Raw genomic sequence first — 19063 nt, forward strand, 5'->3', positions numbered from 1 at the left:
TCCAGCAGCAAAGAGCCCTTGAAGTCTACCATCTTGTGGCTTCATATTCTGCAAGGAGTTAAAGGAAGGAGACTTCGGAAGACAGCACAAAGACAAATTCTCTTCTTTCTTTTATTCTAAATCTATTTACTATGACCTTTAATGCTACCAGTTGGAACCTGTAGTTTAGACTACCTGCCTGCAAAGGTCCACTGCTGTCCTCCACTAGCAACCAGTTCTTCTGTCTTTCTGTATTTTGAGGGCCATTTCTTTTAATTGCTTCCTTGGCAGCTTTTCAATACTAGCTTGACTTCAGCAATTAAGACCAGTACAGATTCCCACTCTCCCTGGGTCTAGGCCACTGAGAAGGTGTTGCTTATACCCTTTACAAACATCTCAATTAATACTGAAAAATTGCTCCTCTGGAGTACTTAATTAACAATTCCACTTCTCCTTCCCAGACTTCAAGTATTTTTAAACTAAACATGTTTCTTCTTAAACTGGAAGTAAAAAAGTACTGGGGGGGGGGGGGGGGGGGGGGGAACGTTTGATATTCCTCTGATATATGCACATCATTTTTTCATCACAAAAAGCACTTACATGCTTAATTGCAGGAACTGCAGCACATGCAAGAAAATAAAGAACAAATACATCACAAAGATAAATGCAAAAGTAACTCTTTGCAAATGGATCAAGAAAGCTCTTCTCAAAAGGTAATTAGCTGCAAAACACGACAGGGTATCAACAAAAGCAGGTGCTGACCTAGACATCATTGAGTATATCACTTGTTCTATTAAATACAGAGAAAGCAAAGGCATTGTAAACACTGAGTTGAGCCATTTTTCTCAGGGAGCTGATGATAAACCTCACAGGTATCATTTAAACCCAGAGATGTTCCTCCAGATTATCATAACTCAGTGGGACTGTCAACTTGGATAGAAAAGGAACCTTCTCTTCCCCCAGCGGCAGCTCCACAAGCATGTTTTCCTGAGTGACCCGGAACAGCAGCAAGTGCCCAGATATGGATGCTCTTGGGTTGGGAACAGGCTGGCCAGCAGAATCACAGCTTCTGCATAACAGCACAGCAAGACAGCTGCCTGTCTCTGGGGCGGACAGTTTTTCCCCAAAAGGCAAAAACATGCTAGGACATTCTAATGATACTTCTTGGGTTTGGTTTTTGACTCATTTTTACAGAAATGCTATTTAGGTCAGATTGTGAGATTTTTTTCCCATATCAGTATCTTTAAGAAATGCAATAAGGTCACACGAAGTTACATAGGGTTAGATTGTATGTAGATGTTTGCCAAATATCCCATAATTTTTAAAGTGCACTATATTTTAAACTGAATAGCCATTTCCCTTGATTAAAACTTGGCTTTAGAGAATAGTTAATATATGTATGCCCACCTGTGAGCCCAGGGGCATAACAAATAAGCAGATGCATGAAGTATCAGATAAGGAGCCTGCAGTGAATTGCAACTGGTTTAAGAATTAAAAGAAGAAATACTACAGGGAGCTCAGATAAAACTCAATACCTTGAACTCTCCTCAACTCTCAACCCCGAGTTAGACCTTTGCATTTGAGAGCTGTTATTATTCTGCACTCCATGTTATGCTTATAATAATTTAAAATGCTCTGTACAGAACTGTTCAGAATTATGGACACCCTGAGCACGAACTGCTGAAGAACATTTTCAAGTGTATGTGACATGAAATCTGATGCTGTATTCTTGCAGTATAGCCTATAAAGAAAATGGCAGAGGTTAATATCTGAGGACACTGAAAATTTTCATTCCACTTTACTTATTGTATTGGTATTTGACATCACTGCAGAAAATGCATCTGCCATAAGTATTTCTAAGTTATTAATTGCTAACAGAAATTATTTATGAAGACACCCTAAGTTAAAATTCCTGTTCTGTGCCAAAGTGACTTCCTTTCAAAATTTTACGCACCTTAGAAGTTAGCCATGACAACTGGTACTAAGCATCTAAGAAAAATTTGGAAAATTTAACTAGGCAATAACATATAGCTAACATTTGACACTCATTCAAATGTTTTAAGTAATAACACAAGACAGCAGAAGTTAAGAAGCAGAAAACTATATATCTTACTGTCAAGAAAAAAAGCTTTCGGCCAAACCTCCTGAGGAATTTCATGCAAAGTTGGTCCCAAGAGATGTTCAACCTCACTCCCTGCTCTGATATACAACAAACTTCCCTTAGAATCCTGTTCGTCACAAACAGCAGCATCAGCCTTACATTTGCACTATCCCCTCTTTCCACATGAAACATTTCAGCTCTGTGCAACTATCACCATTACAACTGATCACTTCATACAACATGGTCATAGAATTGGAAGGCATTTGTGTAATAAATTAACAACAATGCAGAAACGAAGCCACAAATAAATAATGCTTTTTCAATCTTTACAAACATTTTATTATTCACTGTAAAAAGGCAAAAAGAGAAAATGGCATTCTTAAGGAGTATTCTCACTAAGAGGTGGGCAATGTCATTTCACAAAGGATGATTTTCAGCTTCTTTTCTACCTTCTCTTCTCAGGAGCAGTGCTGATTACTTACAACTTAATTCATTTTCTCTGTTCCAGCTAGGCTGTTACATTTCAGAATTATCTTTGAAGATGCTATTTACTAAATTAATCAATCAATCAATTCTCCATATGCTAATACTCAAACATTCTGGTTTGTCACATCAAAGAATCTCCATCAAGATGACATGTCATATAATTAAATTAACTATACCACAAGCAAATTGTGCTTTTGATCAAGAACACAAAACTTCTAAGACTTTGCTAGGAAATTTGCTTATTTGATCATATGATGAGTGGCTTTTTTGAGATCAAGGAAATTATCTTGTTAACTTTTTGGAAATGTACTGCATTGTTTCAAACAAGATAATGGCTTTCCTTCTTATAAGCCTACTTCCCTGAAAAGCATGGGAGATGGAATGCTTTGAGCTAATCTATTCCTGTATAACATTTTTAAACACCATCTGATAGGAACAAAGCTCTGTCACACATCAGTATTTGTAAATCAAAAGCATCAATGCTTTATATACTTTGATATTCTCTGGCTAAGTCTTATTTGTGAAAGTTCTAAGTCTTACAAATACAAATTTACAAAGTTGCTTGTCTTGGTAAGCTTTAAATATTTTATCATATATTTACACTTAACTGAAGACAAATGTCTATGTTGTAGACATATGTAAAAAAGTAAAAATATAGGATGTATAAAGTCATAAACTTGTAAATTACCAGACAAACACCCAAACCTGCTGAGAAAAAGAAGTAGCATTGGTTTACAGGGAGAAGCTAGGATATCTGTTCTTATAGCCAAAGTATTGGGACAAACATGTAATGCAGCATTCCATGTTTAAAGACTGAAAAAAACTAATAGCATGCGCAAAAAACAGTATTTAAATGGTGGTATTTATCTTTATGATGTAGTGTCACTACAAATTTATTTCACTGAATTTTAAGAAACACTGATTAATATTCATAGTAATATACCTCACATGTTGTAAGTTAAGTTGTAAAAACACAAAGATTTGGAAATCTTTGATTTTTGTGAACCAGAAGACATAATATCAAAGTATATTTATCATCTACAAGCATTTACACACTGTTTTCACAAATTCTGTTTTGCTTTCACATTCTATGCTGTCCCTACCCTGTGCTCTTAATCACATACAGAATCTTCACACAGTTCTTGCTGTGTCTGGAATAATCTAAAGAAATTGCATAACTGTATGTTGTGAATGGTTGCTTATAACCCTGAAAAACATCTGATCAAAAACAACTGGAGTCATAGCAAAGAATAGGCAACCATTCTTCTTCCACAGACATGAACTTGACATTCATTTTTGCAGTACTGAAATATTTGTACGGATGGAGAAGCCCAGGCAGACATGTTTGTTTATTGCTTTGGTAACCTATGTGAGGTTGGTGTAAGTGAAACACCTTTGCGAGCTATTTGAAAAATGCAGCAGATACCTAAGGCTTTTAAAGTGCTCTGATAAGAAAGCTTTAATTTAATATGTCAGTGTTCAATATGTCAGAGCTCAAATATTCTCTCAGAAGAAGTCTTAATGCATATGCATTATTAATGCACTATCTGAGGGAACAGATCTATTTGAGTTGAATCTGACCAAAGTCATTAGTCACAGAGTGCAAACCGAATTTGGAAATGATAATAGGCAAGAGAACACTTTTCACCCACCTTGTTTCCTGTACTAGTTTTCTTTACAATTTAGAAAACCAATGAGCTTTATCTACAATTTACATATCTTGCCTAATCTAAAATGTTGTGCACACACACCTATCAGGTTTGAGAATCAATCAATCTCAGGATTATTTCCTTACAGATGATGTGTTCTACATCCCTTGAGTTACAGGGTGCAAATTTATGTCTAACTGAAACAGTAATTTTTCAAAAACATATTAGGCTGTACTCAAGCAGCTGCACAAACTCTGTAGTGACCTAAAACTTAAATACAGTGTAATTAAAACTAAAACCACTATTATTTTTTAGGGCTGTACAGCTTTCATGTCTGAAATCTCTTTTATTTGGATATTAAAAAAAAAAATCAGATTCATTAACTCCATGCAATTAATGCATGCACTAATCATTATAATGATCATGTGTTTCCCACTGATTTTTCAGGCATTACTAATTAGACATGACATTAATATCGCAATTGCAGTAGCAATGTCAAAGCAGAAACTACAATCATAGTACTTCTGAAGGTGAAATTTTAACTAAGTACATTTTAAAAAAGGCCTGTTCCTCTGCCTGCAAGATGTTTTCATGCACTTCTCAGTTTGTGAAAGAGATGTTGAGTAAAGCCTAATTAAAAGGCATGTTACAACACTGTTGCAGAGACTGTGCAATATTGGTTCTGTGCATCTTGAAATCCAGCAGCACTAAAAACTCAAGCTGAGGAGGCCCCGAGCAACCTGAGCCCTGCAGGAGACTGAAGCAGACCATCTCCACACACCCCTTCCAGCCTAAATTCTTCTGTGATTACATTTTAAATTGCATTTCTGTGTAATATGTTCCTATCTAGGAATATACACTGAAGCCAGGTTTGCTGACCACCATTTTTAGAGTGGATTACAAAGCCCAACTGAGAAACCAGAGACAGACTTAATTAAATTAGTAAACTGGACATCATGATGACAAATTCAGCACAAACCAATATAAGATATTGCATGCTCTATTACACTAATGGATTCCTATATTAAGTCAGTAGAAAAATATAATATGTGGCCTTTCATGGAAAAGGTGTCTGCCATTGCGAGGAAGACAACACAGACCTGCTCCATGCTATACTGTGATCAAGAAACAAACTACACAGAAATATTTAGTGGATGGAAACAAAGGTTTAGTGTCAACATGAGACAGCTGTAGTAATAATCAACATATTTTCTTTCATTGTTTATTCTCTCATCTTCTTATGAAATAAAAGAGAATTAAATTCATCACAGCAATGACGAGAAAAGCAGTTGCCACATAAGAAATTAAGCCTGATAATTAGCTAAGTAGTTCCAAAATACCGTAACTGAGGCGTATACATGCATACAACTTCAACTTTCAAGGTGTTTTTTCTTTTAATAAAGAATGGCTAGCATAAATTCATTGACACATATATTAGTCGGGTATTTTTAAAAATAAGCGTGTTTAAAATAAGAAAAGCATCTGTAGGAGAGCCTTCAAGGGGACAAAAGAAAATACCAACCGATGCTCCTACCTTTTAGCATAAGCTGAATCACATAAAAATATCAAATATTTTATGTAATTTGTAGGTATAATATAAGACATTACATATTTGTTCTGATTCTTCTGGTTGTTTTTACTACAGGAGAAAAGAGATTAGACAGAATATGTGACTAAAAAAATGTAACAAAATTGTGTCTTACAATCGCAATCAGTTTTTCAGTTTTTGATGGCTTAGTTACAGCAAATAAACCATGCACTTGATCACATTGCTGACAAACTTTCACTTAATACATGATGTCTCTAATTTGGCCGAGTAATTTGGTGCAGTAATTTGGCTGTACACGTCTATTAATATTATCTTGGAGATGAAATGACTTTGCATTTAAACCAATGCTATTTGGCATGCTAGATTAAATTTAAACATTCCATGTCTAATACAGTAAAGTCTTTGTAGTACTATCTTTTAAAAGGTGCTTATTTACCCATACAGTTATAGGCTCATCCATTACTATGAACAGAGTTTCAAGAACAAAATAGCAACTGTTCAAATTAACCACTATCACTGTTAAGTATCACTTCTCTTCCAAGGCAATAAGCAGTTAGCTCTCCCTGTGCATGCAAAACCTCCCTTCACATCAGTGAGGGAAGAGGCAGACCAAGAGAGAACTCAGCCATATGATGGCTCCTGTTAAAACATCCTCCACTGGTCTCTGCCTGCTGGCTTTATGAAAACCTCTCAAAGTCATCAGATTTATTAGTCTAAGAAAAGTTCCAGCTTCAAGAGCTGCTCTGCAATGTTAACTGTGTGCCCCAGTGTCCTGCTTCATTTTATTGTCATCTAGAAAATCCTGTGCTCCCAAAGAACCAACAATTTTGAAGGTTGTACACAATACTTTTTTTTTTTTTTTTGGGGGGGGGGGGGTGGGGAGGGAGAGGAGGTGACCCAGCTTCAACTGTGGAGATCACTGTGGATAGGTTATTAGCATCAAATTCAGTGCAGCCATGCCACAGTACTATTGCTGCTGAGGATGTATTGTATGAACAGGCTTCATGAATAAACCACATGAAATTCTTGGGAAGAATAAAAATTGAGGTGTTTTGGTATTATATATTTTCTAAATAAAGCAATAGTCTCAGGAAAGCAGCAAATACATACTGTAGCAACAGAACTGCCATATGAATAAAAACAATTTACTCAGTTTCTTATGATCAGTAACCCATCATTCCCAACCTTCCTCACAACAAAACAACTCACCATATTCCACAGTAACACCAGAGCTGGCTAAGAGGTTAGAATATTTCCACAGCTTTGTCAAACTAGTTTTCTAACAGAAACTTACTAGTCTGAAAAGTAACACTCTGGAATTAACACCGGGATTTCATCCTTCCTTCCTTTCAAGATTTTCCACATCAAGTGTGCCTAATGTATTCCTGCCCTCCAAAGCTAAACCAAATCCAGCCAGCAAAGCAGTGTTCTCTTCTATTTCCTACTTCATCAATAACATAAGCTTCCCTATCTGGAGACAAATTCTCATCTCAATGACACCAGCACGTCAAGAGTAGGTGCCTTTTCAGCAATATAACTATTATCACTGTTGTTCATACACTGGTATAAACAACTAAGCTCCTAAAAAATAAAAATAAAAAATTACAGCCTAGCTAACATAGTTATGCCAATAAAACTGTTCTAGTGGCAACAAGGTTAATTCTTAGTTTAAAAATAATAAGAGAGATCCTAATTTGTTCTGTTGTCATGTTCTTAGATTAACACTTGCACAGACCTGACTTCATACAGAATGCTATCCTAAAGGTAACAAAACTGGATTGAAATTTCTGTCTGCAACTTAGTAAACAACATGGTTTCTGATAATCAAAAAATAATGTAATTCACCCCTTCAACTGTGCTGTTTTTGCAGTCTCAGTAAAATTTTTAAGTAATGAGAAGTATTTTGCCCATAGAAGTAGTAATTATAATTGAGTATGATGAATATGAATAAGAGCATAATTTCAATCATGGCTACTTTACAGAGTAGAATCACACTAGAACAGATAACCTACACAGTAGGCAATGAGACCCATGAAAACAACAAATCAGACCAACCAATTGTTCAAAACACTTAGCTTAATTTATTCCCAAATACAAATTCTTGTGCCTCAGCATGCATTAGATTATAACTATCACTACATACACCAGGATTTTGGGAGAGCTGCTGAGGGGAATATGCTGTTAAGTCAAATCCGTGTAACAGAATTGGGGGAAAGGTATAAAAACTTCAGGAAGGATAAAAGCTTCCCATTGTTTTCAATCCTAGTGGTTTAAAAGGAACAAAAGCATTGCCCAAAGCAAATAATGCCACTATGTCCTGTTGCACCTCAGCCCTGACCTGCAGCAACCCTGCAGCTCCAGTTCCTGTGCCTCTGTGTTACAGTCTTTAACGGGAAGTTAAACTAGAGGTATGGGTTTAGGAGAAGGACAAACATCCATACAAGACAAGGCTGACACCACCACTCATTTTCAACGACCAACTCCATCTGCCCAAGAGGAAAGAATAGCACATTAACTTGTCAACCATTCAGGTCCCATTTGTTCTGCTCACACAGGGCAGCTGGCAGCAGTAAACCATTGCTCACAAAGGCGCACTCATGAACAGCTCCTGAGCGCTGGCTGGTGCCTAAACACTACATAAAGGACACGCATCTTGCACTCACTCACCACACACAGCAGTGGGAAGCGGGATCCTGCACAGAACCATAAAAATGTTTGGGAAGAACCAAGGATACATTCCGGGGAAAAAACATAGCACTCTTACTGCCCTCCTTAGCTCACTTCTGGTTTGTTTGGTAGGTTTCTTTGTGCACTTGGACATGACTACTGTAGAGCAACCAATAGTTGCAATGCTACAGCTGATAAATCCGAGTTCCTCATGATTTTCATACATGTTTTATATATACTTAAGTAAATATCAATAATGACATTACAAGAAGTGCAGCAGGGAGAGCACAGGGACATAAAGAGGGAAAGTACTCAGCTTTCTGCCCACATACAAAAAAAAAGACTTCTTCTCATTCCCCACTATGCTAGCCTGAATTTTTTTCCAAAACACATGCCATATTTGTCTTCAGTAAAAACCAGCAAGATGGGAACCCTAATAAGCAGGCTTTATAATATCTATCAAGCCCAGGCTTTCCTCTCTTATGATTTCATTTAAATCATTAGCACTCATCATACTAAGGTTTTAAAAATATAAACACATAAATATAGTTTATGAGCAAGTTTCACTCTTATCAGCTAATAATAGCCTTTCTTCCAAATCCACATCCCTTTACCATCACATTCAAAACAATCTTTATTAATGCGCTCTCTCTATTTTTGCTGGGAGTATCTCACTCTCCCTCACACTTTTTTTTTTTTTTAACCATAAAGCAAGCATCGCCCTGTAATCCAATTCCCTTGTTCATATGTTTTAAATTTAATCAGAATACCCGAGGTGTCAATAATCATGTTTGTCTTTATTTCCATTTCTGATCCTTGTCAGAAAGCTCATGCTGCATAGCAATAATGTAATCTGCAGTGGTGCATCTGAACAACTTGTCAAGAAGTCTAAAGCAACCTCCTCTTTTAGTCAAAAACATATAAAGGAAATCAGTCTTTTGAAACTAAATTTAATAAGCCAAGCAACTTGATCCAAATACTAAACAATACATTAGTTAAAAGCCACTAGGAAAGATGCCAGGATCCCCTCTCAAATCATCAGCATCACCTTTCAAAAAATATATTTCAATTAATCAAAATTAAAATGGGAGAGGAAAAATGTCACTATTATATATTTATTGCTAAAATAATTAGTATTTCCCCCTGGTTGCTTAAGACAGTATTACTAAAACAGTCTTAGCCGCAAAGTTAGGAAGAAATACATAGCCTAGAGTGCCCTCTTTCTTTTCCAAGAGGAGTTTCAGGGAAATATTCTGTTAATGAAGGTGTCAGTTGTTTCCCAGGAAGTCAAATAAAATAGTTAACTAGGCTGAATTTAAAAAATCTAAACATGAAAGCAGTTCAGCATAATTTAAGTGATAACCTTACACTGGTGATGAACATGATTCTACCTTAATTAAAATATACTTACAGTGCCATCTGAAATTGTTCAAGCCATTTTTTCTTCAAGTCTTTAGTTTTGCAATAAACTTCTAAACCATTTTGACCTTGGATATGAATGAGGTAGAAGCCATAAGACCACTGCATAAAAAGATTGAAAATACAAGTCGTCATCAGTTATGAAGAAAGGAAAAGAAGAAAAAAAAAAAAGAGAAAGAAATATTTATATGTTCCTTAGTTACCTGATTTTGGGAACAGCAAGACTATGTTATTGTGTTCACTTAGGAATGATTTGCTCAAACGTTTTAATTACATCAAAATGAACAAAGTTGAAATTCCTTAATATTCATTTCAGCTGACATTTAAAACATAAAACTTTGTAAATAAATTGTATACATGTTCTGAACTCCTGCAAAATGTTTCAAATTGCTGCTAAAATTACACATTTTATATGAATTAGCAACAAATATTTACCTTCTTATTTTCTTTATCAGTAGTGGGGTTATTTGTTATTTTATATTTCTGAAGATCTATTATTTCCTTCATTTCATAATTATCACCTCTCCGTTTGCAAACAATTACAGCTAGATCAAACAAGAAGATATGCCTATGAAAATACAATATAAAGATGATTAAAAACACTCCAGAAACCCAACACCCAAAGTCTTATTTTACACACTTTTGCCCATGGCACTTAGAATTTTGAAGTTGAACAACTAAACTACTGAATAACAAAACAGAAAACCACTGAAAGTACTTTTACTAGAGACTTACTACTTGCAAGGGACTTAGGTGATCTTAGATGATAACGTAATAGCTAACTTCCCATGAATCACTTTGTAAATTCATATGGTAAACGGGGGATAGGCTCTGTGAATGCACAGTGAAATGAAAGTACTCTCAAGAATCATTGAGCTGACCTCAAATCTAAAAAGAGAGTTACTTTACAGGCTTTTTAATAGCAAACACCAGAAGTTATGCCATCACCTGTCTTGCCTCGCACGTTTGTCTAATGTAGTTATCCTTATTTCCCCATCACCTTGAGGTCTTCCATACTGTAAGAGGGAATGATTCTGCAACAGAAGTAATATGCACAATTCAATATAGCAAAAATGCCAAGATGACAACACATTCAAATGTTAGACCACTCCTTTTACCCCAAAAAAGGACTTTTTGGGCCTGAAAACAACACCTTTTCCTCATTATCATCTAAACTAAATACAATAAAGAATCAGCCCATTCCATTTTTGTCTTCAAATGGGAAAATTTTTCCATTACAGAAAGACCTGAGTCACCATACAAATACAAACCTTTAACTATGCAAATATAATTTAACTAAACAGACCCCCAAAATAGCAGAGATTCCTGTACTTAAATATTCATGTCATTCTAAACCAATCAAAGCATACTTAAACATTACCAAGGGTACTATAATTTCATATGAAATGAGGAAAAAATACATCTATCAATATATTTGATCAAAAGTGATTTAAGAACTGTATATATGAAAAATATCACGTACCAGATTCTCTATTGATAGTTGAAACTGTCTAATTTCACGGAGTGTTTCATTATCTCTCTTTACCTCATTTACATATTGAGCCAAGTCCTAGAGCATCAACAGAAAAAGGGAGGGGGAAAAAAAAACTTTTCCATAACAGATGATTTTAATTCATTATTTGGCAAATTTACTTCTAATTTTGTCTTTGACTTATCTGCCTATTTAGTATTGGTTTTAAAAAAAAGTTACCTTTAAGGTTCAAGAATTACCAATATGTATGTCTAACTAAAGAAGGAAAAAACCCTCTATATATCTTCAATAATATTTACAACTTTCTTCATCATATCTATTGAAATACAAATTTAGTAGCAAGAAAGAAGGAAACACATAATAAATTGTAAAAAAGGGCTGATTTTTTCTGAATTTCATTAATGTCTTCTTTTCAAAATTAAAGATGGAAATGTAATTTATGCAGCACACTGTCAAAAAAACAGTCAACAACATCCAATATCTGAGAATAAAACAGAAGCTGAATAGAGCATATAGTAGAAAATGTATGTAAGGCAGCTTGAAAGCAGCACATAAGGTGTAAACGTATCTTAAACCTGGGTGCTTATTAGGAAAGAAGCAGCTACTGCCCCAGTAGTGGGATCTTGCTCTTACTGTTGCACAGCAGAAAGAACCCATTACACAGCAGATTTTAAAAAGGGCTTTTAATGGGATACACTACCTGAAGTCGGAGGTTGAGATCATTATTGTCCCCTTTACCAGAACATGTGCTGTACACATTTCACTAAAGTCTTTAAAATGATCTGAACATGCTTGAGTAATAGTAACAATTTCTGGGGCTTCTCTGTTTATGGCTAGAGGTGAGGAGTGAGCAGGAGTGGTAATTGGTAAGGTCAGGGACGCTGAAAGCAGTAGTTGGAAAAGGCATTCTGATCTTCACAACTTGCTTTTATGGTATCCCTTCAATATGGTCACAAATTTGGAGGGTGGGAGAAAGATATATCTTCTTCGTAAGACCTTTTTAATCAGAATCTAAAAGTAGCCACAATCATTATGCTAACTTCCCAAATGAATCTGTGCAGGACACATTCACATTAGTCTTAAAAGAGTTAGTGTAGAAATTAAATAACCTTTTTTTCTTGCTACTAAAAGAAATCTGACAGCATAATCCTTCCTAGAATTTTCTTTCTTGGGGGGCAGTACCACTTTGCCAGGGTTTTTAGAAGCAACATACCGATGCTGTAGTTACTTCTACTACACTGGCAGGGAGTATTGTAAGAGGATACAGTAAATCATGAGGAAAACAATGCTGCAACCTTAAGGAGAGATGCTCATACCTAGATTTTTTGGTGGGTTGGGGGGGGTGTGGGGGGGGTGAGGGGTGGTTTGAGGGATTTTTTAATTGGCAGGTTATGTCCTGCCAGCCAGCATGTAACTGTCACAGCCACTCTGGCAAGAGATTTTTTAATTGGTCTTTTACTTTCAGTCCAACAGCCACCAAAAACAATTAAGCCAGCAAATGGGAAAGAAAAAAGCCGGGCCAGAGGGAGTAAAAAAACAGTTATTTTCCTAGCCCATCTGCAGCAGCCAGGATGCATGGCTTGCCACTAGATGGAAGCAACACTGTGCCATCCCATTTCAGGCATCTCTCCTTGGGAGATTATCATGGTGGCTCTCTCTGCATTTACTGCACAAAACCAGATGACAAAAAAGGGGAACCAAAAATCTCCTTTGTGAGCCGGTCTGTATTCCAGGCATTCAAGACAGACAGTCACACAATATGACACAGCTGTGTGACCCAAAACTAACTTAGTCTGACTTCAGCATCTTCTGCGGACCATACAGGTTACAACAGAAGGAGATATGACCTATGCCATGTTGGCTTCTTTCCCACTTTCCCCACAAAGGATAGAAAAAAATTTCACAAGTCCAGTGCATGAATGTCACAATCCATGCCATGACTCAACTGAAGCAGAACCTGTCCTTCATTTCTGAAGCTGTGCAGAGGAACACACCATCTACTATCATGTACGTAAGTCAGGAAAGCTATTCTATAAAGCATTTGTACCACTTGCAGGTGAATATACAGCGAGAGATACTTTACCTCCAGAAAGACACTACTACTTTCAAAGGTAAAGCCACAGAGATCATATTACGAGGACAGAAAAAAGTTTTGAAGACAGTTACCTTTCTTTACATCTCACTGGGAAACTACTGACCTTGATTAGAATTGACTTACAGTGGTAGAAATATTCCTAAATTTTGGATGTGACACCGACATTACTGAAACACCTGATTTTCATCTCATGACAGCAAAATGATGTAGAAGTAAACTGAAATAAGGAAGTTCCATTTCATAAACCCTCCACTTCAGAGAACTACTGAACTTGTTTCCCAGACTTGGGCAAAGCCCTCAACTATATACTTGCCCTAACATACTCACAAAGGTCACAGTGACCTGTGAAAACACGTTTGATCTGCTGTGAAGAACATTATTTCCTGGAGGAGATATAGTTATGAGCTACCGTTTTAACTGCCAACAAAGACATAAATACTTCATTGCCATGAACACTTACCTTCATTGCATCAAGTGCTAGTTTTAGATTTGCCTTCTCCATGGGATCAGTAGTGTGCTTTACCAGCTCCTGTGGACAGAGCAGTTAAAACTTTTCACCCACTGTTTGTCAGTTTATAAATTGAAGTTGTCATTGCTCATCCCCACCGCACCACCACACCCCACTCCCCCAAAAAAAGGAAGAAAACAAAACTAGAAAACACAAGTCAAGAAGTCATATTTTCATCCCCATAGTGAGCAGCCTGTAACTGAGGACTACTGCAAACAGATAATTGGCAAGTGTTTAAGAACCACTGCTGTATAGCCTAAACACTGACTTTATCTGACAATGAACCATCGTTAGAAGCTAATTTGGTCTGTCTAGCACTTAAAAGTTGCCAAATCAGACCATTACTGTATGTGCAAGCTAAAAGCACAGGTAAACACTTGAGTTCATATGCACATAACTATACAGTATACCATCCCATTCCAAAGCATGCACTTGTCTGCAGAGACGCATGTAGGCTTGCAATAAAATCTCAGCTAAACTGTGCACTGCTTAAAAGAAGTCACTGTCTCATTATGCCTAAGATAAAGCTGACTCAGAAGGCATATTTAAATCAAATGTAAATGTTTAAAGATTTTTTTTAGCCACTTCCCATATGGAAAATAAAGGGGCTTTTTTGGTTTTTATGAAGTGAAAAAGTAACCTCTTGGGGAAAGAGGTTATTTCTTCTTTATAATTTGAGAAGAGAATTATACATTTCAGCTACCATAACTACTTGATAAAATCATAGGAAATGAAGGAATAAGTATTTATGCTTCACATTACAATCCTAATAATTTACTGGATTTTTTTCTTTCAAAGCCTGTAAAATACTTCTTTCTTGTAACTACAGTGTCACACAGAGCATAGTGACATATTGTATATCACCTTTTCATAATATTCAGATTGATTATAAAATCATGATTCAGATCTCAGAATTGTTTTTTTCCAATTTTGCATTGATCAAAACATAGATGACTCATAGAAGTATTTCAAAAAATTTAACATTACAAAATGTATGTTGCTCTGCTGAGTCAAAATTATGCTTCACATACAAGCAGTACATCTTTTTAAAATGACATTTTACAAGCATCAGCAGGGTTGACAGTCTAACATAGTAATATATTTCTTTGCAGCTGAACTAATGAGTCTCCTGGCACAGCTATCAAATTAAATTTATAAGACTCTCCACCCTTATTACAGGACTAACTGCAAAAGCTAATGCTTTGTGGGTTACAACAAGAAGCATTTCAAAATAAATATGGCTTTATTGTAATCTATGACAGCAAAGAAGCATCCTAAAAGTATGCCGTAAGTATGGTCCAGCTTCCTCTTTTGGGGGGTAATGGTTCACATTTCAAAGTACCATGATTATAGTTTGGTACTATTAACCATTTTAAACATACCAAGAACAAAAGGTTCAGACACTGAGGAAAGAATTGTGGTTTACTCTTTTTTTTCCCCAGATATGCTTCTGAGTTCTGAGGAATGGTTTCTGTAAGAAAACTTGCACTTGACTGGATTTTATTTTGTAACAAATCAGCCTCATATCTATGGAAATGTCAGTCACCTCCCTTTGATAAAGACCTTTAGCTCTCATTCTTACAATTCACTGATGATAAACAATCACAGTTTTGCTCTCAGCCCCCTTAAATTTAGAAAATAAAATACCTGGAGCAGTAGGTGATATTTTAACACTCTCTGCATTGGAACCACTAAAAGATCCCGCAATGTAAATTTCCCATTATTGGCCCTCTTGGAACATTCCTAGTTCAAAGCAGAAAAAAAGAATAAAACAAGAGAATTAGAAATCAAAATATTCAAGTGATATATATGAAAATTTAGTGATATATGCCACAAGCAACTACATTAAACTTGAGATAAAGAATATCAACAAAATTAAGGAAAACAGTTGATGTGGCAATAATAGCTAAGCAAAAAAAGACTGTGTCTAGACACGTGTTCTTAGGTATTTCAACAGCATGAGAAAGAATAGAATAAACATCACAAAGACAACAGAAATTAGGCATCCCATTGATCTAAAAAAATATATATATATATTGCCTATAAGCATAGCAAAGGCAACAAATATTACACCTATCTTGAAAAAAAGCAAAATATCTTGGAAACTACAGGCCAGTCAGTCTCACTCCAGGCCCTGCAAAAATTATGGAGGAAAAAGTCCTCTTGGAAGCAATTTCTGGGCACATGAAGAAGGTGACTGGGAATATCCAGCATGGATTTACCACAGGTAAATCAATGCTTGACCTATTTGACTGCCTTCCCCAAATGAAATGGCTAGATCTGTGAATGGGTGAGGACAGTCCACCTTGACTCTTCCAGGGCTTTCAACATCATCTCCCACAGCATCTGATATCCAGGTTGGGATGTTATGCTCCTGATGAAGGAACTACTAGGTGTTTGAAAAACTGGCTAGATCATGAGGCTCCAAAAGAGCAGTGACTAATGTTTCCTACACTACCTGAGGGACAGTTACAAGTAGAGTTCCTCAGAGGTCTATCCTGGGACCTCTCCCATTTAATATCTTTAGCAATGATCTGCAGGAAAAGACAGAGAACACCCACAGCAAGTCTGCAAACACCAGATTAGAGGTGCAGGTGACACTCTTCAGGGCTTCTCCAACAGAATCCTTACATAAAGGCAACAAGGCTAAGTCCTTCACCTGGTATGCACTAACCAGGGACACACTAACCCCGAGGGCTGACCAGCTAGGAAGCAGCTCTGCTGGAAAGGATCCATGGGTCACAGCAGACAGCAAGCCCTGTGAGGCTGTGGGACCAGGGCTTGTTCAAGCCTAGAGGTCCCTCCCAACCTGAGTGATTCTGCAATTCTGTGTTCTCGACTGAGATGTCACGATAAACAGAAGGGTATAGCAAATGATCACTTCCTGAAAAAAAAAACTTAACCCTACTGATCTCAGTGGCAAAACTCCATTCACTTCATTGTCAGGATGTGTACCGCAACAGCTCACATATTCATTTGATCAGAGGCTCCAAAAAAAATTAAAATTAAGAGAAACACATTCACTTACCAGTCCAGATAGTTTTTCATCAAGAAGTTTTTTACTTGGATGAAAGCAGGGCATATTCATAGAAACATGTGGAGTTTTTATATATATATGTATACATACATGTTAAAAAAAACTGATACCTCTAACTTCAATTTAACATCTTCTTTTGTCTTAGAGATGTTGTCTAAGCATGATATTGCTATCTCCACTTGACTGCAGTACTGTCCATAAATAACCAATCTAAATCAAAGCAAGAGATAAAGAATAAAAGGATCATTTGCTTATTTAAGAACAAACAATCCTTGATCATTTTTCAGAAATACATTGTCAACAATCCTACTTTCAAAAGGAACAGTGCCTAAATAAGCAAGGATAGGATTTAGCCACAGACTTCAATAGGCAGCATGAACACAAGGAAGAATATTCAGGAGAACACAGTTTTGATCTACCTTGAAAATGCCATAAAATCACTGCAATTTCCTTTAATATTCACATGCATATGTTCTGATAAATACAGGGCTCATTGAAAAGCAGCATAACTGCTGTTTAACAGAGCAACAGTCTGTAGTATTTACAACACTGTGGATTTTTAAGGTTGTAATGAATAATTCTGTAATACAGGCTTAACAGGATTAATTACAGCTGTCCTTTAAAGAACTTGTAGGTTACCCAAACTGATCCATCTCCAACAGTTTCTACCAGGTTATATCCTGCGAGCTCTCAGATCAAAACAATAGCATATGAAAACTCAAGAAATTTTCAGTAGTTGAATAGTTGTCAAGGGCAGCAATGCTTCTTGAAGGACGCTGATTTTATGATGGGAGTTTCTTGCCCCTGTTTGGAGTGCTTCTTTCTGCTAGTCCCATTGCAGAGTGCTGTTTCCTTTCACCTTCTCATATATTTCTTAAGGTCACTCCTTCTGTATGCTTCAAATCCCTTTTTGGGGGGTTCCATGAGCTTTCTATTGGGGTCTCCTAAATTTCTTTTTGTCTTGTCTAATCTGTACAATTTTTTTAAAAAAAAATCTTTTTTCACAGTTAAAGTGATGATACTGATTTAAGACTTACCACTTCTGATTACTTTTAATCAGTACATGGTTAAGGCACTGAGTCTACCTCCATCTGTTTCCTTTTTGTATAATATAAACTTGAGGTTTCTTTCCTGTGTCCTTTGTTGCCCTTTTAGCACACATTTCAGAACTACTTTTGAAAGATAAGCATTTTCTAGAACAACTTCTTGTCCCCTAATTCCCTTCTACAGCAGCAGAAAGTCTAACAGCCTGGGAAATAACTATGTCCTGCTCCAACATAAAAGCTGAGACAGAGGGTCTCTGAAGAAAAAACTGTTTATAGGCAGTCTGGGACACCCTCCTCCCTCAGAAAACAACTCTCCTGTCTAACGTTTTCCAGATGGTGCTGTCCAATTTCACACAAGCCTGTTATTACTGCAACAATCCTCCTTCCCCATCACCCTCAAGCAAATCCAATTAGCTCCCACAGGTCTTTCCCACTCCCATCCCAAAAGGAACTAATTTTTAACCACAACCCAAGGGTTACTTCAAGGTAGGTCAGCACTGTAGACCACAGTACAAGTGTTTTTCAGCTAAGTACCACAGGCATATAAGTTCATCTATACAGTCCAACAGCTGTTCAGTGCTGGCAGAAAAAACAATCTGAAAAGGTAGGTAAAAAAATTGGCAATTAGCCTACAGGGCATGGCATGTTGCCACAGCTATCCTTTTATCAGCTTGGCTGTTTTTCACAGTTTGAAGGTAGAGCATGTTTGCTTTATTGTCGCACCTTTGACTGCAGGGTAGGGCAAGACCCTAGTCTCTTTGCTTTTGCACCTGCTTTCTCTTCTTTCAGGTTATGACCTCTTCTGTTTTTGTTAACATGGAATAGCCGTAATATGTAAGGGTATTGCCAATGATCACTTCCTGAAAAAAACCCTAACCCTACTGATGCCAGTGACAAAACTCCATTCACTTCGGTGCCAGGATTTTGCACTTATTTTGCTCCTTCTTCCCCTTTTATAACATTTTATCTCTTAAACAATACAGGTACACACTATAAAATACCTGGGATTATCTGCATGAAAAAAATGCTGTGCAA

The 19063-nt window shown here is 36.6% G+C and overlaps 1 protein-coding gene across 4 annotated transcripts in view; it reads right to left on the reverse strand.

Annotated features, from left to right (window-relative positions):
- Positions 1-19063, reverse strand: part of VAV3 (vav guanine nucleotide exchange factor 3) — a 202070-nt gene that overhangs the window by 108344 nt on the left and 74663 nt on the right. For all 4 annotated transcript variants that reach the window (XR_012624163.1, XR_012624162.1, XM_074832667.1 and 1 more), the window contains exons 9-15: positions 17093-17192; positions 15593-15688; positions 13898-13966; positions 11334-11420; positions 10799-10884; positions 10286-10418; positions 9843-9952 (exon numbers count right to left, since the gene is read on the reverse strand). Coding sequence is in view for 2 of the 4 variants with exons in the window: in XM_074832667.1 (XP_074688768.1) it covers positions 9843-9952; positions 10286-10418; positions 10799-10884; positions 11334-11420; positions 13898-13966; positions 15593-15688; positions 17093-17192 (681 nt within the window). In the remaining 2 variants the exon portion in view is untranslated. The remainder of the gene's footprint in view (positions 1-9842; positions 9953-10285; positions 10419-10798; positions 10885-11333; positions 11421-13897; positions 13967-15592; positions 15689-17092; positions 17193-19063) is intronic.

The sequence above is a fragment of the Strix aluco genome, chromosome 8, assembly GCF_031877795.1.
Source record: "Strix aluco isolate bStrAlu1 chromosome 8, bStrAlu1.hap1, whole genome shotgun sequence".
In the NCBI taxonomy this organism is placed as follows: Eukaryota; Metazoa; Chordata; class Aves; order Strigiformes; family Strigidae; genus Strix; species Strix aluco.